This window comes from Pteronotus mesoamericanus, unplaced genomic scaffold (assembly GCF_021234165.1).
Source record: "Pteronotus mesoamericanus isolate MK-2021 breed Mesoamerican mustached bat unplaced genomic scaffold, CSHL_Meso_final contig_24, whole genome shotgun sequence".
Taxonomy (NCBI): Eukaryota; Metazoa; Chordata; class Mammalia; order Chiroptera; family Mormoopidae; genus Pteronotus; species Pteronotus mesoamericanus.
The window spans coordinates 26,269,359-26,296,190 of NW_026555100.1; the positions used below are offsets into that span (position 1 = coordinate 26,269,359).

The 26,832-nt window shown below is 41.6% G+C and overlaps 1 protein-coding gene across 4 annotated transcripts in view; it reads right to left on the minus strand.

Annotated features, from left to right (window-relative positions):
- PANK1 (pantothenate kinase 1) overlaps positions 1-25,619 on the minus strand; it is a 51,503-nt gene extending 25,884 nt beyond the window's left edge. Inside the window, exon 1 of one of the 4 annotated variants that reach the window (XM_054572825.1) lies at positions 24,644-25,619. In XM_054572825.1, the coding sequence (XP_054428800.1) occupies positions 24,644-25,349 (706 nt within the window). In that variant the 5' untranslated portion in view covers positions 25,350-25,619. The other 3 variants (XM_054572828.1, XM_054572827.1, XM_054572826.1) reach the window with 3 other exon arrangements.
- Between the last annotated feature and the right edge of the window lie 1,213 nt (positions 25,620-26,832).

Genomic DNA, 26,832 nt, shown 5'->3' on the forward strand with positions numbered 1-26,832 from the left:
GGAGGGAGCGGTACATGGGAGGAAGCCATCCCTGCACACAGAATCTTCTTTCCTGTGCATCGCTGCTGTCAGTTAGCTGTGGGTGCTCCACACTGGGTAAGCAGTAACTCCCACGTGGAAAAACAGAATTCCAAACTCCTGAAAGATTAAGATCAACAAATTCCACTGATGAGACCAAGTTAACAAATGTCTTATTATCTTTGCAAAACAAATCCCACACAGCCTACTGTAGGCAGGGAAGCGTGCTCTTTCTAGCAGAAGATAATAGAACAGTGGAAACAGTTCATCCTTACTAGTCAAGTCAGCTCACAAATGATGTTTCTTGGTCCATTCGCTAAACCTCGCTGTCAGCGTGGGCCAGTGTAGGTAAGAAACGAAGCCGCGAGACAGGATTTAGAACCACCGCCCTCCAGAAACAGCTAGCTCACTCCAAAGCCCTCCACCTCTGGGATCTCAATTCCCTTAGCTGTGAAGAGTGGATTGCATTACAGTGGTCTCCGGTTCCCTCCCGACTATAAATTTTCTATGGATTCTTTAAGAAGTATAAAAAATAATCACAACCACCCTTCATCATATAGGTTAACCAGAGCTCTAGTTTTGAACTCTAATGAAATACTCTATGGCATGTCAACAGGTGGCCGAGCTATGCAATCAGTGTTGCAGTTATAATTCATTCTTATCAAAGTAGGGTAGACACACACCTACACCTGGTAGGATGGGGAAAAGGCACTCCAGAACACTGCTAGGATGAGCATTTTGGAAAGACTGGCCACATACATTAAAACTAAAAGAACACATGCATTTTTCACCCAGCTAATCCCTCTCCTGGACCTTATTTTAAAAATCACCAGTACTGAAGTATAGGTATCAGAATGTCCATTGCAGCACCCTTTAGAGCAGCCAAATTAAAAATAAACAAAAACTGGAAACAGAAGTGCATGCCCTTTAACAAGGAAACTGTTTAATACAATGTGTATCTTCCAAACCACAGAATACTGTGTACCCATTAAAAAAGAATAAATGAGACTTATACTAGCTGTCTGGAATGATATCCCCATTTTCTGTTAATGAGAAAACCCAAAGATTCATAAAGTAGAAGTAATTTATTGACCCTACTTGACTTGAAAAGAAAGGAGGTAAGGAAGAGAGGGGGAAAGAGAAGAAAAAGGGGAAGGGACAGAGGATGCAAGGAAAGAAGACCCCCGTGTGTTCATGATTATATGAGCCTGCAGAAATGTAGAGAAGCCCACCCCTCCAGGTTGTTACTATCGTTAGAGGGTAGCAGGATGAGCAGCTTGTATGGGCGGAGGCTAGAAATCAGGGGAGAGGATGGAGAAAATTCTACACCTAAATCTTCCAGTACATTCAGAAGTACAAAAATAAATAAATAAATATTTTTAAAAAAAACCCCAGTGATCATGAACATTAGGAGATAACTCAGCACAGGATGGACAGAACAAGCAGCGTGAAACCCAGAAAATAATCTAGTTCTGTCCCAGAAACCCGGCATTCACCCAGCCACAGACGGCACCAGCCCTCTGGGATGAAGAGTCACTGCACAGCCTTTTGTTTGGCCGAGTATTTCTAAGTACATGCAACTGCAAAGAAGTCTCCCTTCTGAAACGCAGCAGGGGACACCTATAAGTTATTTAGAGTCCTGGTTTCTTCTTCCTGCCTTACCTCCAGCTCATTTTTCAGCCATTTCAAAGCTTTTTTTTGGCAACTCAACAAAAGTGGGGGGAAAGTGTCAAGTTTTAAAAATGCAGTTAAGTGTTAATCAGCAGTTTTGGTTAAGGTAAAAGGGAATAGGACTGGAATACGATGAAATGGCGGTAGAAATTGCTTTCACTTACCTATGTTCCTTTCTTACCTTCATGAAAAACTGAATGCTCTTGTATTCACATTTTAATGCTTTTATAGAACAGTGTCATACTTTTAAATGTACAATTTTATTTATCTTCCTGCTGTCAAGGTCTCCCTAAATCTAAGCTTCCCGTACACAAGCTGCAGATGCAGACAGAAGAGAAAGGGAAGGAAGAACATCCCAAAGCAGCTGTCACTTATCACTCATTTTTTCTTTAATCCAGGACATCCAGGTGTTTTGATAAATTCAGTGGAATCACTGATAAGAGTCTGTTCCACATTTGCCAGAAGTGATGGCAGTTCTAAATAGAGAATGTTTGCGTTTATCCTTTACTCCTCCATCTTATGCCAGGTGTCATTTTTTAAAATTTCTAGAATATTCATCAAAGATGTTCAGAAGAAGAAGAAGTTCAAACTGCACAAGAAGACTTAAGCAAACAAGTAAACTGATGTACTCATTCAAAATGGTTTTTTCCATAATGAGGTGTATCTAAACTAGACGCTGATATTCACAAAACCTGGTGCTATAGATAAGTAGTTGAAAATAACTAGATTTACAGATCTCAAGATGAACAGGGCTCAAAAACAATGCTGAAGGAAATCTGCTTTAATGGTGAGAACTGATGAGTAGGTCATCGCTTCCAGGCCAGGGCATTAGGGTGCAGGCATGAGGCCCTCTAGAACTTGCCCATAGTGATGGGAGAGAACACAGCCAATCCTCAACGACATACAGCATGAGCACAAAATAAGCCTTTGCTCTTCACATCACTGAGATTTGGAAATTGTCTGTTGCTGCAACAGAACCCGGCGCACTCTCACTGCTGCTTGATATGGCGCGCTGCTTCAACAGCAACAAAAAATGTGACACTGGCTTAGAGGCCAGGCAGCAAGGAGGAAACACATTTTGGAGGCTGGCAAAACATTTGGCAAAACCATTATGTCTGATAACTTGGAAGGCAGATAGATACCAAAAGAATTAGGAGACCTCATGTAAGAGGTTCAAGGTCAAAATTTAGTAGCGTGTGTTGGTGACTCTTGTCTCCTGTTGGCTGAATTTTAGAAAGGGTAACCCAAAAAAGAGTGAGAGATGGGCTCAGAAAGTAATTGACTATTTGACAAACAAAAAGGAAAGGGAAGAGAGTCCATCAAGTCAGGTTTGCAGGGCTGAAAAAAGCAGCTGCTTCTCTGCCCTGACATATAAACGATAAAACTCAGAGAGACTTTGAGTGAAAAAGATCAATTAGCACTTAGCTGTGGGGTGAGGGTCAGGGGAAGAAAATGGCCATCGCACTCACTCTTAACACTCTGAAACGGTTAAGATGTCTCCCACTAAAGAGGCAGTTAAGGTTGTGGCTTCTTAGTTAATTCCTTCAATTATAATAGCTCAGGGGAAAAGACACCAGAGCTGTGGCTTCTCCACCAAAGCCTGACAGGTTCAAAGTGTCATCGACTAAATCAATTAAGAAAGGCTGGAAGCACAGCAGAACACCATACAGAGAATGTAAGTATGATACCAAGAAGGGAAGGCTGGGCATATGGAAATAAACTAGAGTGAAATAGTTAAGAGAACTATTTCCTTTTGAAAAGAGTTGTACTAGCTAAGGAACCAAAGTCTGAACCTAAAATGGCTGGGAAAACTGTTCAAGGCCTGAAAGAACTCTTGAGCCTCCAATTCTCTAAAGTCAGGAAGCAGCAGAGACACCTGCTCAGCCCCTACCAAGGACACACTTAAGATGTGATCAAGTGATCAAAGAGGCTACTGGGAAAAGCCAAGGGCTGAAAACGCCAATACAGTGGGAAAGCCCTGCAGAGAGGAGAATCAGGACCCCAATGGAATATTCTCCACCTACAAGGCAGTACGCCCTGAAGATTTCAGAAACACTTCAAATTTAGAATGACTAAGGTCCTTCTCACACCCCTTTCTAAATAGGAGTGTATATTGGGTTTTCCAATCTTTGTTTCACCATTATATAATAATATACAATGTATGGGGGTGGTGAACAGTGGGTAACTTGCCTCTTGTCCTTCAGAAGTTTCTAGATCAAGAGTCGATGTCAAAATGAATTTGCATCATCCCTTAACTTCGAGCCTACTGTGTATCATGCAGATGCTGTGATTGGGTAGAACCTCAGGGTTGTTTCCTTTGGGGAGGGGATGGCTGTATCTCACCTGCACCTGGGAGAGCAGGCCAATTATCTGGTCACTAGTGCTGCTGGCCAAATGTTTCTGGTTATCTTCCTTCAGGCCCATGGGGTCAGGCTGTAACTCCTGGCCATTTTATAATAGAGATGAACAGTGTTCCTAATCTGGCCAATGAGTTGTGAATGGAAACGGTGCCTGTCACCTCCAGGCAAGAGCACTTAGGGCTCATGTGAGCTCCTTCAGAACTCTTTCTCTGTTCCCATGACCAGCAAAATTCAAAATAAGGACTGCTTCATCATTTGGGTCACAGAATGAAGACGAGCCACAATGGAGCCCCTAGCCACCCCTCAATGGACTTATAGTGTGAATGAGAAATAAACCTGTGTTATTTTAAGCCACCAACATTTGGAGGTTATTTGTCACTGCAGGGTGATCCTGACTAACATACCCTCCATCAAAATCATTGGCCGGTGTTTTCCCTAAAACCCCCTCGGCTCCTGCAGCATGAGACCCAGGGACTGCCAGTATCGCTGCTAAACACGTGGTAGCTGAGTGCTAATAAAAAGATATGGACGTCCTACTGCATTTATTTCTGTCTAAAAATTTCTCTAAACATAATCCAAGGCTGGCAATCTGGTAGTAGTTAAAAGTGTGAAATGAATCCATATTCCAAATATTGTGGTGAAAATAATAAAAAATTTTATTGGTAGTCCATGGCTTTAAAACAAAGCCTGTTTCTTAAAGACCTTTTCAGAACACTAGAATAGTCTCTGAGGGGACTTATGCCTCCTGCTGTGAATTTCAAAGGTTACAGAGTGAGCTCCAAATAGCAAAAATGAGGGGAGGCGGGGAGCAACCACCACAGTCAAAGAAACAATTTTAAAGAGCTAATGGAGTCTGACGTTAAAAAATCTACCTCCTCTTAGACAACCAGCCAAAGTTTCAAGGTTTTCTTGGTGAGGCTAAGTCCCCTAGAACTAATATTTCTCCCTGTATGTAAATTAGGCACTGAGTACTCAAGATTAGCTCCTTTGGGCACAGATGTGACTCACCAACAAGCTGCCATCACAGAAAGTGTAATAGATCCATCTCTCAAGATTCCACCAAGCTGGAATTTGTTGTCATAATAATGTGCTGTGAATAGAAAGTGGCAGGACTGAATTTCCTTTCCCACTACTTGTGAATAGATTTGTTAAGCAAAGTAATAGGTGGAAAAGATGTCTGAGGATTGTGTAACCAACTGAAAAAAAGACTTTTAAAGCACTTTGGAGATATTTTTACACTAGCCTAAGAACCTGTACATGTTTTTAAAAAGATGAAAAAACTTTCTTAAATTTGATGCAGGTGTGTAACGGAATTGTACTTCTTTAAAAACTTGCTCTCTGAGGGCTAGCCTTCCCCTCACTATGTCTAAATTTGGTTGATAGTATAATGTAATTCTTTGCTAATATATTCATAGAAACATTTAAGAACTGGAATGGACCTTCAGTAGAGTCCCACACTCTGTTTACAGACAAAGTAAGGCTTAGAAAGAGAAAGAAATTGTCCAAGGTCAGTCACGCTAGGTAACATCAGAGTCCATTTTCAGTGTCATGAGACAATACAGCCCCCATCTTGCAAGGCTAGTTGGAGTTGAGTTGTTTGTCAAGTGCAACTGAGAACATCCCAACAGGTACAGGGATTGTGGGTTTCTTTCTTGAGCCACTAATTAAGCTGCAAGACAGGTGAACTAACTGATCACTAAAGTTCTGTCTAGTCTGTCATCCTAAATACATATACACAAAGCCCTTTAGAACCATATTTTTAACAGCATAAAAATAAGAGTTAAAACCTAAGAACTATTTAAGGACCTTGAAAAAAAGCGGTAAATGTAAAATTTAATAAAAGGGTTTCTGTAACGCTGTAAAAAAAAGCCATAATTATTGCACGCAGAGCAATCTGCTAAACATTAAATACTCTGGGCAGAGAAACGTGAGTCACAGTTTCTTTCAAATTAATGCATACCAGATTTCTTTAGTTTGAATTTTAGTCACATGGCAATACCCAGTGTTGGCAAGGGTACAAGGACACAAGCACTTACAGAGTACTGACAGGAATGTAAACTGCTGGAATCTGTCCATGGGGCTATTTGAAAATATATATTAAAAAGCTCCAGATTGCTACACACTTTGATACATTAGTTCCACTTTACACTGAGTAAATAATTATGCATGCATTCAAAAATTTACCTTAAAAATCACCGAAGGTTTACCAACAATGAGAAAACTCATTTATTTTCCAAAAATAAAGGGCTGGTTAAATAACTGACTATCCATTTTGCAGGATGGCATTTAATGATGGGAGAATGTTCACTATGTATGATTAAGTGAAAAGGTCAAGCGATTAAATGGTATACTTCATATGATTACAATTTTGTGTACATATTAAATAGCTATTTGCAAAAAACAAACAAACAAAAACCACACATGAGAAACTTGGGCCAAAATGTTAACAGCTGTCTCTGGATCATGAATTAGGGTGACTTTTTCTTCTTCTGCTGAATTTTCTCATGATGCTTTCCAATTTTTTACAATCAATACATTTAATCTTCATAATCAGAGCTATTTTAGAACCCTCCATCAAAAATTTCTTTGTAATGATGCAAACTAAAAAATTGTCTTAACTTGGCTTCAACAGGCAGATAGCTGATTTCTGGCTCTGGCCATGGAAAAGACCGTGCTTGCGTTCCCCACCTCCAACGTTCCTTCCCTTCTCCTGAATACCCTACCAGTATCAAGCCTGTTAGCCTTTAGACTCAAGCCCTCCTGGATGAGGGGAAGGGCAGGGCGGGGCTGAAGGCTGGGCCCGTCCCAGCCGTCCCAGCAGTCCCAGTCCCGCAGCAGTGCTGGGAAGAGGAAGGCCGAATTAGAAGATCATGTGATGCTGGGGGTCGGGGAGGCCTTATCTCAATGACTTTAGGCTGCTGGTTCCACTGTAGGGATATTACGCAAAACTAAGAATCCAAAAAAAAAAGTGCCAGAGCAGGAATTAAAAACAAGATTTAAAAAGTACCCACCTTGATCCTGAAGGAAAACAAATTAATGATAACAGCCGTAATTGAGCAGAGTCTTGAGTATAGAAAACCCATATACAACTCACTGAAGTCAGTATAAACAAAGCTGAGATCAACTATATAAAACATCATACATACCATCAGAAGGTTTTCAATCAAGTAAATAATATGTAAGTTGGAGAAAGAGAGAGAGAGAGAAAGCCTGACACCCAAGATCTGAGTTGTTTGGCTAGTTCGGTGGCTCACACCACCAGTCTCTCTTAGGTAGGAATTTAGGGTAGGAAGGGCCTTGATTTACCCACCTACATACACTACTGTCAGGTAAAACCCTTATGTTAAACTTGGTATTTCAAAACACACTTAAAGGGACAGAGGTATGTATTCAGGAAAGGATCACTGTGAGAAAGGCCACACACCCCGGCGTGACAATAGCCCTTCTCCTGCTGACACAGCCTTAGATTCTGATCAATTTTCTCCCTCTCACCCACACAAGGGTGTGAACAAAAGGGCTGATCATGTTCTCATATTCCAGAGGGAAAAAGATAAGAGTGAGGATTGCTTTCAGGACTGCTGAGGCAAGAAATGTCACATCAGCCACCAGAACTGAAGCCTGGATTCCACCACTGTTGCCACGCCCAAATTATCTGTGAGGCACACTTGGCTCAGTGCCAAGGGCATGTGGTATTTTTTTAACGCTCATGAAAATATTTTAGTTTCTTGTAAAATCAGAAGAAAACCTATAAACTTTCAGGTAAAAAAAAAAAAATGTACTATATATCATACCAATACAGTAATCTTTATACCAACACAGTAGTAAGGTAAAATTTTTATTTGTTTTTTATGGAGGAAGGGGGTCCATGAAAGCTGGCCTGTTTCACACGCTGCTTCACACGCAGCCCAGGTGAGAACCAACAGGATACCATACCAGAGTCTACTTTGCATTTGCAATCTGAACTGGATCTCCATGGTTGGTTTACAACTGAAGTTCCTTAAAGCAATTTTGATTTTAGTATTTAGTGCAACTAAATTTTAAAGTCAAGAACTTGATTATATTTATGTTGAAAACGACTAGCTATATCCACACGGTACGTCTCAAATTTGCCTCATCATAAAAACCAGACCACCAGACCATTGCCTGCAGATTCTGATGCAGTGGGACTGGAGAATACGTTTTCAACGAGGGGTCTGTAATTCTCTCTGGTGGTGCTCAAAACCACTGTTCTGGCTGAATCCAAATGAATACTTTAAGGAGGTGGACCACAACTTACAAGTGAGAAACTGGAGTTTGAGTGAGCTGCCCTTGATTGTGACTTCGAGGGACTCAGGCTGGCAGCCGAGGACAAGGCATGGAAATGACCTGGTGACGTTCCTATTCCCATGAGTGCCTTCAACACATCTAATTGCTTGTTAATGAAAGTACTTATGGGCAATTTATTACATGAGTGCTGCAGGTGATTTTCAAATTTTAAGTACACCTTTTGGATGGATGATACAGTTATTATCTATCCATGACTAAACCCCATGGCTATCACTGTAGAGACATTCCACATATAATTAAATTTTGTAATTGTGCTCCTCTCTCCCAGGGGCTCCCACTTGAAAGGTAACTAGGCATTCCTGCATAAAGAAGTGAGCTCTGGTCCTGGCTGGCTAGCTCAGTTAGTTAGAGCACCATCCTGATATGTCAAGGTTGTGGGTTCAATCCTCAGTCAAGGCACATATAAGAATCAACCAATGAATTAATATATAAGTGAAAGAACAAACCAATGATCTTTCTCTCTCCATCTCTCTCTCCCTTACTCTCTCTCTCTCAAATTAATTTAAGAAGGAGAAGGAGGATAAAAATGAAGAAGAAGTAGTAGTAGTAGTTAGCTCTGGCAACAGTACTCATGTATTTAGGTCAAGTAGACAGACATTCTTCGATTTGAAAACCATGTGATTGACCATGATACAGACAGAAAACCCAACATAAAAGCTATGTTACATTTTTCCCCCGTTTTTTAAGATTAAGATTTGAGAGGGAAAAAAAATTCTTTTCCAGGGAGACATTCTTAGACCTGCACCACGAGGAAGCAGGGGCAAGATGGAGCTAGAGATAAGGGAATCCAAAATGTCAAATCCATGAGGTTAAAAATACATTTCCATGATTCTCTTCCTCAAGTCCCTGAGCGGCTCAGTGAAGTGCAGTTTCTTTCCCAAGGTCCTCGGAGGTCTCCCTGCCACCCTTACAAGAGAAATCAAGAGTAGAAAGAGGGGGTCACTCTAGTGACTGCCGAGCTCATCGTCTCCCCATCATCCCTACAGTCAAGCCCTAAGTTTCTGCTCCAGGTCTTAATAAGGGGAAGTGGAAGGCACATGAAATTTGTTTCCCATTTCAAGGCTATGTTCTCAGGCTGAGGAGATGGGAGGAAAACACAATTACAGACACCTCTGGCCATCATCTCTATTCCCCACCAAGAAGCAGCCAGTCCTGCCAAATCTAGAGGCAAGGGAAGGTGGATGTCAACCTTCCCTGTTGTCCTCACCTCTAATTACACCACCTTCTTCAGCAGAGATAAAGTCCCTGGACGAAAAAGAAGATTCCATAGATTTGACTATGCAGCGATATGCCAAGAGACACGAGTGCACCTGTGTGACTATCTCTACTGTGACTATGGCAGCCACCAGAGCCGATCACAACTCCAACCCAGAACGGCTCCTCCAGCAACCCAACACCCTGCACTGCGGCCCAGGATGGTAATCTCATTACTTGTTAAACAAATCCCAGTTTAAACCACCAGGAGGTTTAGCTTTCTGTCTTGACAAGCCACCAGAGCATGCTTCCTTACTTCAGGGATGCTCCTGACAATTTAACACCAGGGAATGGTTAATTAAAGAGGCTTTGGGGAGAACAGCACTGCTAGGCGGCACCGCCAGGCAGAACAACAAGGTTTGTTCATTTATTTTACCTTGACAGCGAATGTCTGGCAAATCTCTAAAACTGAGCTGAGTGGGGACCGAGGAAAGACGCGCCAACTGCTCGCCTGCGTGCAGGCTGAAATAAAGAGGTCAGAAGTAACCTCGTCAAGTAATCTGAGAACAACTATGTGCTTTTTCATCCACCGATCCATTGAGCAGGTATTTATTTTGTTCCTAGACAGTGGGAGGTACTGTGGCAGAGTTGAGAGGTGGCAATGAACTTGGCCTTACAGTCTAGTCTGCAAAGGCTTACTGTTAATCAGTAAGTCCAGAAAGGAGTGAAAAGTCTGCTGAGTGAAATTCACATTGCCCTGGTACCAGACACTACTTAATTAAAACAATCCTTTAATATTTATGAAACAGCAGCTCTATGCAGGCTACCCCCTCCATCCAAGGACATTATAATTAAACTGGAGATGACAGTCAAACCTGAAGAAAGTTCAAAATCACAGGATGTTAGTGTTGGAGGGATGTAAGAGCTCTTCTAGGGAAATGCACATCAAAACCACAATGAGATACCACTTCAAACCCAGCAGGATGGCTATGATCTAAAAAAAAACGGAAAACAAGTGTAGGTGAGGACATGGAGAAACTGGAAACTTCACACACCAGTCGTAGGCATGAAAAATAGTGCAGTCACTGGGAAACAGTCTGGCAGTTCTGCATGTTAAACTAAGTTAGTTTGCTATCTAGTTAAGTCCACTCTTAGGTATATACCCGAGAGAAATAAACACGTATGTCTACACAAAAACTTGTATGCAAGTGTCCATGGAAGCATTACGCCTAACAGCCAAAAAGTGGAAGCAACCCAAATGACCACCAGCTAATGAATGAACGGATAACATGTGCTATCTCCATCAATGAAATATTACTGGGAAATAAATAGGAACAAAATACTGAAACACATACATGAATGAACACTGAAAACACCAAACTAAGTGAAAGGAGCCAACCACAAATGACCACATATTATATAATTCCATTTATATGAGATGTCCACAATAGGTAAATCTATTGAGACAGAAAGATGAATGACTGCCTGGAGTTGGACTAGGGGGAACGAGGGAGTGGCTGCTAATGAGCTTTTTGGGGGATGCCAAAGTGTCCTAAATATGTAAGGTACAGTTTAGGGAACGGAGCCAGCATTGCACTAACTATGTATGGCGATGGGCAGTTGCTAGATTTAGGGTGGAGCTCACTTTGTAAGTCACATAAATGTTGAATCACTACGTGGAACACCTAAAACTAATACAACAGTGTATATCAATCATAATTAAAAATAAATTAATTGAAATAAAATTGTGGTGATGGTTGCACTCAATATGCTAAAAACCATTGAAGTGAATATTTTAAATGTTGTATCTCAATAAAGCAGATTTTATACATATACAGGGCTCTGGTTTTCAGAGATAACATTTAAAATATAAATGCAGCCCTGACTGGTGCAGCTCAATTGGTTGGGTGTCGACCTGCGAAGCAGAAGGTCACCAGCTGTGGGTTCGGTCTTCTGGCTGGGGCGCCTGTGAGAGGCACCCCAACCAGAAACAACGATCGAGGTTTCTCTCTCACATCCATGTTCTCTCCCTCTTTTTCCCTTCCCTCCCCTCTCTCTAAAAATAAAGTCTTTAAAAAATATGTATATGCAAAATTATAGTAGTTTTTGAAGGAAATCTTTCTAAAATGTATGATCCACTTTCCCATATTCTTAAAGAAAATTTTAGCTCTTTCTGATGACTTGGGGTCATATAAGAATCAGTTATTGTGCCTACCATGCTGATGTTCTCAAAAACCACATAAACCTGTGCTTCCCAGGTTGCTATGGTTGAGGTATTCTTTTGTCTTTATTATAGCTTTCTATATCCTGCTATTGGACTAACTGTTCATTTCTTGCTGCTGTTGGTGTTACCGCAGTACGCCTATCCTAAACCTGCAAGGAATGCAGAGAAACCAGAAAAACCAAGCCTGTTAAACTGTGAGTTTGATAAGAATAGAGACTCAGAGAGAGTACAGGAAGTATTCCAAGCGTAAAATGCATGAGTAGATCCAATTTTACCTATTTTCCAACACTGATTTTGGTTGCTCAAAGGTGTTTACTTCCTTTCGGGTTCTCAACTGCTTTCTGGGTTATTAGTGACAAGCTGCCAGGAGTGATGATCACTGTAATTAGTAAGAAATAGTTGGGGTTTTTTTTTGTTTGTTTTTTTGCTATAACAACCTTCATCAAAGGCACAGCTAGATGTAATATCTAATTGGGAAAAGAGATTAAAACGTAAAAGTATAAATATGCATTAAAAATTTTTTTTTATCTGGCACCATTTAGTTTGGGGGCGTATGTCCTTCCTGTATCATTAACGTGAGATTTTCAAACTCTTTAGCACTGGAAATTTTGTGTTCTATTACATCTTAACTGTGGACTTTACATATGAAAGAGATAAAAAGCAACATCTTATTTACATTGGCTTATTTTACCAAAAAAAAAAAAAATCACATTTAATGTAAAGTCAGTGAGAACGATGCTGTTCTGATGAACAAAGGGACTCGAAAACTGTCACTTACAAATGACAGCTGTGGTTTCGTGAACTTCAGCACCCACTTTGTTTGGATTACACAATATGGGGGAAAGCCTGCTTCACAGAGAGGAGGTACAAATCCTGTTTTTCAAACAGCCTTCCCTGCAATCTCAGGGATTTCTTGAATCAAAACTGATTCAGTAGCTTGAAAAGATATGCTGAAAATGTTTCACAAAAGCTGAATACTAAAAATATCTAACAACTCCTTGCTTTGCTTATAGTAGATATAAAAATCAAACAAAAAGCATCTAACCCTTACAAGTGTTAAAATTCTGAGAACAGCAGTACCAGGACTTGACAGGTTACCCATTTACTTGTTATTACGTAACTGACCCAAGCCAGACTGAGAACATTTGCCAAGCAAATAAATCCCTACACTTAGCCTAAAAATTAATCAAGTTTGGTACACATGAGCCGAAGTGGTGTGCTGCCTTGTGAAATTTAGTGGACCTACATGCACAGGTGAAACTTTTTAAAAGACTTTATGAAGCACTACAAACTCACCAATAAATGGTCTGTTTATAAGAATTCAGAAGCTTATTCCAATGTCTATAAATAATGAGTTAACCCAGGAGTGACAATGTACCAACTACCATTAAGGGCTTACTGTATGCCAGGTGCTGTGCTAAGACATTTCTATGAAATATTTAATTTAATTCTCATATTCTAATGAGGCAGGCAAGTACTAATGTTGTGCCCATTTTACAGATCAAGAAACTGAGACTCAGAGAGGTTAAGGAGCCCACCCTAATGTGAGTTAGGTGGTCTCCTACATGCTTTTTAATTATAGCTTTTAAATAGACAAACATATTTTTAAAAAAGAATTTTGAATGGATTATTTGGACTCCTTGAAAGTTCCACCGTGTACAGAGCTGATGCATAACAAATACCCATTGACAGAAAACAAAAGAGCAAACTGAACATTTTGTACACCCTTACTTATACCATCTGGTATAAAAACTGGTATTAGTGATGTCCCTATTTTATTAGAAAATGATAGTCATTATTCTGTCAAAGAAGGCAGGGGTGTATAAAATGCATGTGAAGCCCACTTTGCATAAAATTGAAAAAGTCACGAAACGAATACAAGTCAACCAGCTCTGGCAGCTCCACAGGTACGAATTCACTGATGTTTATTTAATGGGTTTGATCCCCAAGGATGCGTGACAAACAAGAGTGATCCTAAATAGATTCTGGTCTTTGTCTCTGTTCCAGGTTCCACCCGGATCCAGCACTGCCAGACTCCCAGGCCTGCACCCAGGCAGCCCTGGGTGTTCGCTTGCCTGCTCACACTAATGGTTTCTTTTTCACACTAAGGACTTTTGAGGAGTGGAGAGGAGCAGGATTCTTTTCATATTATTCCTAATCTCTCAATCTCAAAACAAAAACTACAGAGGGGATACTAATCACTTCTAGCCCAGTGCTTTGGGGGTGATCCCAAAGTACCTTTTTTTGGCACAAGACTATACAATTCCAAGAATGAGGCTTCAAATCTCAGACCATGAAGAAATGGTTAAAAACTGATCATAAGCAAAATGGTAACAGGTATTGACAAAAAAATGAATCCTCAGACACAACACAGTATCAGGTTATCATCGACATTTATCAACAAACAGAACGTAATACTATGAACTGTGTTTACATAACTGAATTTATTATCTAATTGTGCATCATGAAATACTAGAATCTCTCAACTGGATACAGTACAGTGTTCACTTTTTCATCAAGTAACAGGTTACGGTTATGTTCTTTAGAAGAATTCTTTTAGGAACACATATGAAAACATTTACCACTGAAATGATATGATATCTGAGATTTGCTTCAACATCATTAGTTTGGGAAGAGAAGGGTCCTGTGTAATAAATAGATAAAATAAGATTCAACATGAGCCGATAATGATAGAAGCTGAGTGATGAGTAACTACCAGTTAGTTATATTCTACATTCCGGTTTTTGTAACTTTTGAAATTTTCCTAAATTAAAAGATTGTTTTTAAATTTCAATACTCTCTGGTTATTCATTCAGGACAGTAAGAGGTCGGATGGAGCACAACGAGTTTTCCTTTGGAATTAAATGCCAATGGGTATGAAGGGGGAGTTCCTTTGCCTAACAGATCCTATTTAGGGAAGCAAACCTACCAAGCTCCTTCCCCTCTTGGCTGGGGGCAAATTTCAACTTGCCTGTCCTAACCAGAAACATGAAATGAAGGTATTCTGGCAACTCCACCCTGCCATTTCAGCAGCAACGCATACATTAGAAAGGTGCCAGGTCTCAACTGGGGCCAGATTTACACCTACTGAAAGGAAAAAAAAAATGTTGGTGCTTCCCAATCCATAAGTAATAAATGAACTTGAAAATAATTCAAGTCATTCAAAATAACAATAGTGATACTCTGGTTTCTCTTCAGATCAAATAAATCTTTCACCTTTTACCAAATAAAAAATGAATCATGAGATAAGGATAAAGAAACCCAAAGTTCTGCTTTTCCTGTGATTAATACTTTGCTGCACGTATATACACATATATATATCATGAAGACATGTAGCATAGCCTTTTCTTCTCTTTTCCTTTGTCCCGGCTGCATTGCTGGTACACTGACTCACTCCTGCTTGTTCTACTTATTGGGCAATTCAGCACTGAGCCGAACTACATCTGAGGTGGGAACTGAAGAGGGAGAGAGGGGGGCAGATAATGTGATTTAAAGTCTACCTTTACACCATAGCGGGCCCTCAAATATTTAGGGAACACCGTCTTTTCCTGAGAACGAGGCTCCCTCATCCAACTTGTCTTCTGGCATTGTCCCACTTAGGTAGGAGAGGACACGTTGACCTTTCCTCCCCTTCTCTGCCTCAAATGCTTAAATAATTCAGTTTGTATTACTGATGCTCTCTGGGACTTTTCTCTGGGTGACATGTGACCTGAATCCCAGTCAGTGGTGTACCGGTAAATGTTTAACAACTGGCTCTCTGAAAAGAAAACCCTCTGAAAGTCAGCATTTGCCAATTTTCATAGCATTCACGCACCCACTATGGCCAATTGAAGCTACAAACACGAGGACACTGAATGCAGACTTGGGAAGTAATGCATACAACCAGCTCCCAGAGCCTGCAGGAGCCAACACCTACATACTACCCGGGTTACCATTCTTTTAAAAGTGTTGATGAAATACTATGTGGTCACCCCACAGAATAAAATCACATTTGGGCCACTTCCTCATAGTAAGAATCTTCCTTAAAAGGTAGGAAGATATGACATTCCCTTGGCCCAACTGACAGTGCCTTCCTTCCTCTGAATGTATAGCATCTCTTCATCAAACATAGGCAGCTGAGGAAGTATAAATAGTAACGTTCTCAACTATGTTCAAGTCTCTGACTCAAATACCCACAGTAGAGTGACTTATGGAACCATCATAGATAGCATTTGAATAAAATCAAGCCAAGTAACCACTGTAGGCTGCACTCCAGCTTAGAACCACATCAACTCAGTGTGTCATCCAAAATTTAGCCAGGGGCCTGGCCCAAAGGAACAAAACGTGGTTTGCTGCCGTGGAACCCATAGGGATTATTAAATCTCAGTGTTCAAGGCCACCCAGGTCAACACTGACCTGATCCCTTTATGAAAACCCCAAGAAGCCATCCTGCAGTCTGCACTTCAATACTTTCTAGTGACCCAACACAACCCGCACCGAATCTCATGGGTGATGAGGTCTGGCAAGTCAGGGCTTGGGTCTCGGTTCTTCAGAGAGTAGGACCCCATGGAAAAGTCAAGACGAAACAACTGTCTTTAAATATCTAATGAGCTGTCATGTAGAAAACATTAGGTATACTGTATTGTCAAGGAACACAGGGTGAAAGTTACGGGGAGGCAGATTTTGACTTGATAAAAGGACACCTAACACCACCACCATAGCAATAGCTAACATTTACTGGGTGCTCATGCTTTGCTGGAAGTCTCACCACACTGCTTACACATATCAAGCTTGAGGTTAACTAAGTCCACCCCAACCTCTTTCACTCCTGGACCACTGACCTCAAGCTGGACATAAGTCATTTGTCCAGACGCCTCAAAGGATTCCTAGTAACCAGCACTGCCCAGGATGGCCACAGGTCACAGATGTTCGCGAAGGTCCAGACTGTCCTGAGATGCTATCTAAAGTTCCTGTGGCCTCATATTCAGCATAGGGTCAAGGCCAGGAATACCAGAGGTTCATATGCTGGTCTTGAAGGCAACAGGTGGCCCAAAATATCCGTGTCCTCATCTGCCACGAAGTATGCTAGGCTGTGGTTTAAAACTCAGGTCCAAGAACTGGATGCAGCTATTTTGAATTCTGAAGCCCTGTTCAATTCATTCAGCTTTTATAAAGGAAAAGTGCTCCCTTTTCTAATCCTTTTCTCCTTTTTGCATATCTACCTCACTCAAGGCCTCCCTCAAGATATCAAACAGTACAGATCAAAGGAAGATGATCCCGTTTTTAAAAGGAACTTTCTCCTGACACTAGATTAGCAGTAATGTAAATTATACTTTCTTGTTACAAAGTTGCCAACATCACTCTCATGCAGGGTAGGCTGGCTGTACTCAGCCTCAGCCATCGTAATGGCGCAATCTATGAAAGTGACAATGAGGTCAAGACTTGTGACACAGGTCAGATGTCCTTCTAGAAATGTCAGAGGGAATTAGGGGAGATTCCGTTCCGGTGATGTCAGCTCAAGTTGGAGGATACGCTGAAACCCAGTCCCAAAAAGGTTCACAGTTGGAACAATATGAGTTCATGGAAATCCTGAGATTTAAAAAAGTTTTAAAAGCCTCTATAGCACCCTGGTCAGGTAGTTTAGTTGGTTAGAGCATTGTTGCCATACACCAAGGTTGCAGGTTCGATCCCTGGTCAGGGTACATAAAAGAATCAATCAATGAATGCATAGATAAGTGAAACAAATTGATGTTTCTCTTTCCTTTTCTCTCTCTCTCTAAAATACAGACATACATACATCTGTGCCTAACAGCAATAACATTAATAATAGATGCCCTTTATTAATAGTAGCTAGTATTAATAGTAAAATATCCTTTATTATGCACTTACCAGGGTCCAGGCATTCTATTATACACTTGATGTTTTCTACATTTCTACACAGGCACCATTTAGCTCCAGTCAAGAAAGCAAGCTTCTGCCCTGGCTGCCGTGGCTCAATGGAATGAGCGCTGACCTGTGAACCAAAGGGTTGCCGGTTTGATTCCCAGTCAGGGCACCTGCCTGGGTTGCAGGCCAGGTCCCCAGTAGGGGGCGCTCGAGAGGCAACCACATATTGATGTTTCTCCCTCTCTTTCTCCTTCCCCTCTTTCTACAAATAAATAAATAAGATCTTTAAAATAAAAAATAAAAAAAAAAAGAAAGCTTCTAAGAAGTTAAGAATCTCACAATGTTAATAATTAGTAGAATGAGGACCTGAATATAGGTCTGGTGACTCCACTCCAGAAATTGCCCACCATTGCCAGGAAACCACTAGAACCCTGTGGCCCAACAGAGTCAAAATCTGAATTTAGATGGTTTTACCCCAAGTACTTGAGCCTCCCTCAGTTTCTTCACCTGTAGAGGAGGGTCATGATAGTACCTGACTTACTCCATTCGGACTGCTTTTACAGGAATACCATACACTGGGTAGCTTATAAGCAACAGAAATTTTTCTCACAGTTCTGGAATCCAAAATAAGGTGCTGACAGATTTGCTGTCCTACTAGGGCCGGCTTCCTAGATGGCCAGCTGACGTGGTCTTGCCGCGATCTCACTTGGCAGAAGAGGCTGGTTAGCTCCCGGGGTCTCTTTTATAAGGGCACTAATCCCAGTCACAAGGGCTCAAACATCATGACCTAATAAGCACCTCCTAAAGGCCCTACCTCTTAACACCAACACCTTGGGGTTAAGCTGTCAATATATCGGTTCTGAGGGGACACACACATTCAATCTACAGCAATACCTATCTCACAGGGTGCTAGGAGTGTCTGATGCTACTGTTACTTCCACAAACACATAAGTGAGCTTTTTGCCAAAGGTGTGAAAATCGCACACACATATCTTTTCTGAAAGTTTTACAGAACATACTTCTTTCTCCCAACATAAATACATCCTAGTCTCACTGTGGCAGGAAAGAATGTCAGCTAGCTGGCAATGGAGTCAGACTTGGGTTTGTATTTTGACCCTGCCATTCAATGACTACAGGTTTAGGGCAGGTTGCTTCACTTCTCTGAGCCTTCACTCCTCTGAGCCTCCCTTTCGCCATCTGTCAAATGCAGAGTAGGGTGGTAATTTCATGCTTTTGTACAGACACAGACAGAACAATAGGCACATGACTGTTGCCCAATAATAGCTAGTCCAATTACTCAATCAAGCAAAGTGACTACTGTAGGTACCCACTATTGTCTTAAGTTTTCCATTCTCTTTCCAAACTACAAAGAAATATGTAGAGGGTGCAAAATTAATACCCAGAAATTGATGGCATTTTTATACACCAATAATGAGCTATCAGAAAGAGGAACTAAGAAGAATTTCATTTACTTGTGCAACCAAAAAGTAATCATAATATGGTACCTAGGAATAAAGTTAACCAAGAAGATGAAAGGCCTGTACTTGGAAAACTATAGGCCACTGAAAAAAAACTGAAGAAGATACAAATAAGTAGAAGCATATACTGTGTTCATGGATAGGAAGAATTAACATTATTAAAATGTCCATTCTGCCCAAAGCAATAACTGCATATTTCATAGAACTACAACAAATATTCCAAAAATTTATATGGAACCAAAAAAGACGCCAAATAGCCTCAGCAATCTTGCAAAAAGAAGAAGCTAGGGGTATCGCTCCTGATATGTAACTCTACTATAAGGACACTGTAATAAAAACAGCATGGTATTGGCAATAAGAACAGACACACAGATCAATGGAATAGAACAGAGAGCCCAGGAATAAGCCCACGCCTGTATGATCAATTGATAGTTGACAAAGGTAGTAAGAACATACAGTGGAGCAAAAGACAGTCTCTTCAATAAATGGTGTTGAGAAAACTGGGCTAGTACACACAAAAAAGATGCAACTAGGCCACCAACGTACACCATACACAAAAATAAACTCAAAGTGGATAAAAGACTTCAATGTAAGTCATGAAAATATAAAAATCCTAAAAGAAAACACAGGCAGTGAAGTCTCAGCTATTCCACATAGCAGTATTTTTGCTGATATACCTCCTAAGTCCCTGGAAATAAAGGAGAAAATAAGCAAATGGGACTATATCAAATTTAAAAGCTTCTGCACAGTTAAAGAAATCATGAACAAGACAAATAGGAAACCCACTGTACGAGAGAACATTTTCGCCAATGACACATCTGGTAAGGGTTTAATCCCAAAATATACAAAGAACTAATACAACTCAACACCAGGAAGACAAACAACCCAATTAAGAAATGGGCAAAAGACTTGAATAGACACTTCTCCAAAGAGAACATGCAGAGGACCCACAGACATGTGAAAAAATGCTCAACATCACTGATCATCAGAGAAATGTAAGTTAAAACTTCAATGAGATATCACTTATACCTGTCAAAATGGCTACCATCAATAAACCAACAAACAAGTGTTGGTGAGGATGTGGAAAAAAGGGAACCCTCATGCACTATAGATAGGAATGCAGGCTGGTGCAGCCACTATGGAAAACAATGTGGAGTATTCTTAAAAAATTAAAAATGCAACTCCCTTTCTACCTTGATATTCCACTTCTGGGAACATATCCTAAGGACCCCCCCCAAAAAATATATGTTTATAGCAGTGCTATTTACAATAGCCAAGATTTGGAAACAGCCTAAGTGCCCAGGAATAGACAAGTAGATAAAAAAGCTGTGGTACAAAACATTTACATAATGGAATACTATGAAGCAATAAAAAAGAAACTTACATTTTGTAACAGCATGGATGGACGTGGAGAATATTATGCTAAGTGAATTAAGCCAGTCAGTGAAAGACAAACAGCACTTACATGTGGAATCTAATGAACACAATAAACCAACAGAATAGTAACAGAAGATTAGATACATGAAACAGACTGACAGCTGCCAGAAAGGAAGGGGGCAGATGGGAGGAAACATGGTAAAGATTTATCAAAGAACATTTATGTAAAACCCATAGACAGGGACAACAATGTGGTGACTGACTTAGGGAGGGTGGAGGGTGGCTGGGTGGAGGTGGGTAAAGGGAGAAAAAGTGGGAACAACTGTAATAGCATATTTTTATAATTGTATAAAAATAAATAAATTAATACAAATAAATAAATCTGTAGAAGTCCAATCATTTTGTAACTGCCTTTAAAACTAATGTTCCCTCAACTCTGAACCATCTGCTTCTTTCAAATGTATTTCCAAGGAGAAATGCACACATAAACACACACAATTAGCCAACCCTAAGCATCTAAAAAATGTCATAAATTGTCAGTAATGAGATACCAAGCTCGACACCTGCACTATATAGAGAAAGAGTCTACTTAGAAATTCTGTGTACCATGTTGAGTACATTGAACAGTTTTGATACCTGATTCCGAATATTGTCATCCCAATGTGAATACTGACTTACATATTAAAGCTAAAGCACATGTAATCAAATACAACAAAAGTCAAACCTTGATTTATTTTTATTTTCATGTTAATTGGCTGGTATTAAAATACACACACACAGTTAAAAGGTACACTATCTCTCTCTCACACACACACCGCCCCCGCAAAAACCTTTCAATTAAAACCAATATTCTTGTGTTTCCCTACTAATTCTGTCTTCAAACTCACGATGGATTTTGCTTTATTGGCTGGTTTAATGTCCCACATGTTAAAAATTAACAGCACTCTTTCCTTCTTTGGTTACTATGCCAAACAAAATATGCTTTATATTAATGTTGAAATCCACTTACTGATCTTTTGAGGAAAAGCGGTGTTCATGTGTCTACCAGATCCTGATACCTGGCTTAACCACTTTGACTCTGAGTGTGCTCTTCCTTTCCATTTTGGTCTTTTGTTCTTAAACTTGCAATGCTTCTCATCCATCTAGAAGTGCTGATTATATATATTTTTAAAAATGCACATGTATCCACACTCAGTGCAGATTCAACCAAAAAATGCTACCTATGTATTTTGTTTTTTCTAATTAGCCTGATTCAGAGGTACTCTGAAGGCTTCAGAGGTAGAAAACCCAAGTGCCAAAGCTAAATATCCCTAGATTTAGAAAACTGAAGCCTTGGTACCTACACATTGGTGGCTCGCTAAAACTGGTGACGGATTTGGGTTAATTCTGTTTGCACCCTTGAGTGTGTTATGTGCATAATGAACTCTCACCTATTTTTTGCTAGTGTTCTATCTGAATGACCTGAGAAGTCAGATCTTCCCTTCCCAGAGGGCCAATGCACTAATCCAGTACTTATTCCTGCCTGTTTCAACACAGAGGAGGAAGGCAGCTCCTATCCTCCACCGTTGTCAACATGCTAAAATATTTTCCCTCCTGTTAGCACAGTGTTCAGCAACTCAAACAATGATCTTCTTTACGTATTCCTCCTCTCTCCTCCAGTGTGCTTATCAAACAGTGACGTTGGGGTCTAAAATATCCAGGATTTCAAGGCAACATCTATATACTACTTTGTGCCATTTCTGTTCCTCCTCCAAAAAGTATGCATGTATTTATCAATTTCCTTGAAAATCACACGGGATAGATAGAGTCATGTACAAAGGTGGTGCTGCAGCACTAGTAATGACATAGAGACCCAATGCAGCCCAAAGCTCTGTGACAGGGTAAGTAAATTATGGTATATTCATATAAGAGGATATTGAGAAAACAATGCAATCATTAAAAATGATATTTTAATACTATAAGAAAATGCTTGTGCTAAAATTTTTAAAATAAAAATGTAATCAAAATGTCATTTTAGTACTACCTTTATGGCACATTTTAAGCTGTTTTCTGAGTGACAGGACTATGGGCACTTTTTCCTGCTTTTTTTTGGTGTATTTCTGTGTTATTCAGTTGAGGGGGGAGGGTAAAATAAAGTAATTATGAGACTAGGAGTGTTACAGCTAATCAAACAAAACTTTTTGGTCTTTCTTATTCTAGGCCTTTTTTTTTTTAAACTTAGAAAGTCAGTCTGAGGTTGTCTCTGCCAGCTCAACTGTCTTGTTCTATGGATTAATAGTTGATGGTGTTCTGTATGGTAAAGACAGCTGGTATTTACAGAATAACTTCTGTGTGTCAAGCCGGAATCTAATGAGAAGTCAATTTTGATGAATCCTTTTAAAAAGTTTGTAAGTAAGTAAGTATCAGGTGCTATTACTAAACTTAAAATAACATTTGTATTTTTGTAAAAAATACAAACCACTTTCTGACACAGAGCACAGAGGCATAAAGTTATATTTTCTTATATTCTAAAATAATGATTCCTGTGGATTTGCAGGCATAAGTTAAGGCTCAAGGTTATTTTTACTCTGCCTCCAAGCCATTATCAAGAGTGTATTTTCAATTCCTCATAAATTATCTTAAGATGTGTTATACCCTCAATTAAACACAGACCATTCAAGCTAGCAATACTAAACAAAAATTCAATACAGTTCTTTCATTGTATTTCAGCTATTTACATTGCAAACTCTTGTACAATTTGTTAATGTAGACCAGAAGAGTGAAATGTGGTTTCAAAATAAGTAAAACAGGTTAATAAATCGTAAGTAACAACATTAAGTGCATAAATAAAGTCATTTTTCTTTTAAAAAATCTCAAAAACAAAAGTAAAGATAAATTCAGGTGCTAGATGTCTTCCCTAGAACCATATCCAAATCTGCCGTGTGGCTTCAAAGTTCAAGGCAAGATCTTAACATTCAACCTAAACATTTCAGACCTACAGAACACAGTATCAGTCACCACATTCCAATCAGGTTAAAATACTTTCCAAAGTCTCAAAGACTTTAACTGAATGCAGAAAAGCTGAGTCCAAATTGATAAACAGACACAGAAGAAACTAAAGTTGTTTGCTAAATACTAAGCTTTTACAGGCACATCCCAAACTTATCTAGCAAAGTTCCCTATATCAAACAATAACCTATATGCAAAAGGTGCATGTTTTAATGCAATCATTTATTAGCATGCATTCTACTTACTTTGTTTTTTGCCATTTTTAAGCTTCATTAAAGACACCCAGAAAGAGGCAACTAGTTGGATGAGGATCGGTTCAGATAGGAAAAACTAGTTCTAAACGCGACCTACAAACTTATATTCCAGAACGCCCTGCTGGGAAGGTGCTCTACAAAGTAACATTACATATACAAACTTTAGATTGTGAAATAATGCATTTCAGGTTTCATTACCACTAGAAACCTCAACTCTACCTCTCCACTCCCGGAGGAAAAAAAAAAAAATCCACCTCCAATCCTCATTGGCCCACAGAGTTCCGGCCCACATGGTATCAGTGGGTGTGTCTGGCCCAACAGGTCCTTTCATTGGCTGTGAAGTAACAGCGTTTTATAGGCTGTGATTTGGAGGGTTGTCAAACTCCACGCCTCCAGATCTTGCGCTCGCCAATAGACCCAAGGTTCTGACGGCTACTCTACGATTCAAAGGACAAGCTGGCTGCCGGAGCGCCAACCCCAGAAAGACAAGCTATGAGGAGGGAAAAGGGAGTTCCGACATTCCCTCCAGCTCTATCCTTACTCCCGTACCCCATCAAATGTTCACACGCGTGCATTTTTCCATCCATCGACAAACTACAAAGCCCGACAGTGCCTTTGCCTTCTATAGAGCATCGACCTAAGTAGCAGCTCAGGCTCCGTGTCCAATCGGCCCATTCTACAGATGCAAACAGGCAAAGCTCAGGCTCCGGCTGCGAGCTTTACTACTTAGAATCCCTCGGGGGAAAAAAACTAGTTCCGGACGCGACCGCCGACCTGTTCCCCTGGCGGTGGGCGCTGAGGCGCACCGGGCGCGCCCCGCCGCCCGGGGTGCCTGGCCCCGCGCGCTGCGCCTGCCTCTAGCCGGCGCTCCCCTCCCAGGGGACTTACGCGGCCTGTTCTTCTTTCCGGAGTCCATCCTCCTCCGGAGGCGGCATTTCTTGGCCGGGGAGTCGTGCTGAGGGGGCGGCGGCTGCGGCTTGAGCTCCGGCAGAAGCGGTAGGCGCGGGGGCGCGGCGTCGCCGCCGCCGCCGGTAGAGCCCCGGCTGCGGGGGCGCGGCTGCTGGACGGGCGGCGGGTGGAAGCCGTTGTGCAGCAGCCCGTTCACCGCAGCAGCGCCAGCGCCCGGGGGGGTCCCCGGGGTGTGCGGGGCCGAGCGCTCTGCCTGTCCACCGTAGTCACCCATGCCGGAGCCTGGTGGGACAGCGCGCGGGCCCCGCCTCAGACGGCCTCGCTGGAGGTCATTCTCGGACGTCTTTATTTCCCCGGATCCTCCCTGCGGCTTCCGATTCAGCAGCCGCAGAGCCGGCGCCGGGGGATGGCGAGCTGAGCGCTCCTCCCCTCCTCCCACCGGCTCCCCCAGCTCCTCCGCGTCCTGGCCCCCGCACGCGGTCCCCCCGACACCGGCCTTAAGCATGCCCGCCCCGGGCGCGGAATCTGGGATCTCCGCGCACCCCCAACCGGGGCCCCCGCAACCCGCCTCCCCCGGATCCCTGAGCCGCGCGACTTCAAACGCGGCTTCCTCGCTTCCCAGACCTGTCCCCGCTACTGAGCATGCCCAGTCCTGCCCGCCACCGCCGCCGACGACTTTCAACATGGGGACTGAAGTTCTCTGGGTTTGCAGAGAGATGGGCGGGTTGGGCTTTGTATAGCCGAGGAAGCCGAGGGGAGACTGGGCGAGGCGGGCGAGAGAGGAGCAGGAAGCTTCCGGAGGAATGCAGGAGGAAGACGTTAGATATCTGTAGAGCTTTCAGGTTTGTTAATCTTGTCCCTGGTGGGCCAGATACCTTTGCAAGGTCATTCACGTTGTTCCCACCCTGAAACCTTTGTGAGTGTGCCTGTGTTTGGTTAAGTGACTAAACTACTCAGCCCTGAGGGGAGGGAGGAGAACGATTATTTTTAGAAGGCTAGACTGATTTGGAGAGGGAGAGGAGTGAAATTTCTTTGCTGGCACAAACACAAGCACCATGTGGTCTCGTGGAGTTGTCTTTTGCAGAGAGGAAACCTAGGAATACAGTGTAAGGACAGTGAAGGACACAGCTGTAGGCAGAATTAACAAGTGCTGGAAGAGACCAAGTAAACAGAAGCAGTCCCAACTATAAAAAGCACTTCCCTCATCCAGAAAGGACTTTAATAGACAATGTCATGCTATTTCAGCATCGAATGGTAGTGAACTCCGTAAACTGTGGAGTCAAAACTGGGTTCAAATTTCAACTTAGCCACTGAGCAAACCCAGAGAAAGTCACTGCTCAAGTTAACACACCTGGCCACACAAAACAGGACCGGGTGAGTTCAATAGGCAGGACAAATTTGGGTGGTAAGGACCTTCCCTAAATTGTGTAATCACTGAGGCCTCACCTTTTGAATCTACCTAAAAGTACCTGCTACAATCTGTCACATGGTAAAAGCTCAAAAGAGGTCATCATTCTTATTACATTGTTATTGGTTCTCCCTTCATTTCAAACAAGGGAAGCAAACCATACATACATCCATATTTATTGTGTGATTTATTGTGCATGACGCTCTCCATCATTTGTACTTCATCTACGGAGGAGTCAGAGACCTCCGTGCATTCAGCAGCAGCTAGGGACTGCCGATCAGATTTGGCGATGGCCTTCCAGCCCAGCCTTACCTAGTTAGAATCAGATATTTAGAACCAGTGCCCACTTGAGAGTCCATCCACTCAGTTTTGGGTTTTTTTCCCCTCAGATAAGGAAACTGAGCCACAGAGAGATGGCTGAGGTTATTAGGAGCAAAGCCAGCCCTGGCTGGTGCAGCTCATTGGAATGAGTGCCCGCTTGTGAACGGAAAGATCTGGTTGATTTCCATTCAGGGCACATTCCTGGGTTGTGGGCCATGTTTCTCTCCCTCTCTCTCCCCCTCCCTTCCCCTCTCTCTAAAAATAAGTAAATAAAATATTTTTTTAAATAAAAAAAGAGCAAAGCTAGGACTAAGCCCCAAATCTCCTAATTATCCGCCTGCCTAACCTTATATTTGAAGGCAGAAAAAAAAAAGCCTAGGTGACCTGGCCCCTTCCTACCTTTCTTGCCTTATTTTGGGCTCCTTGTGCTCCCTCTACA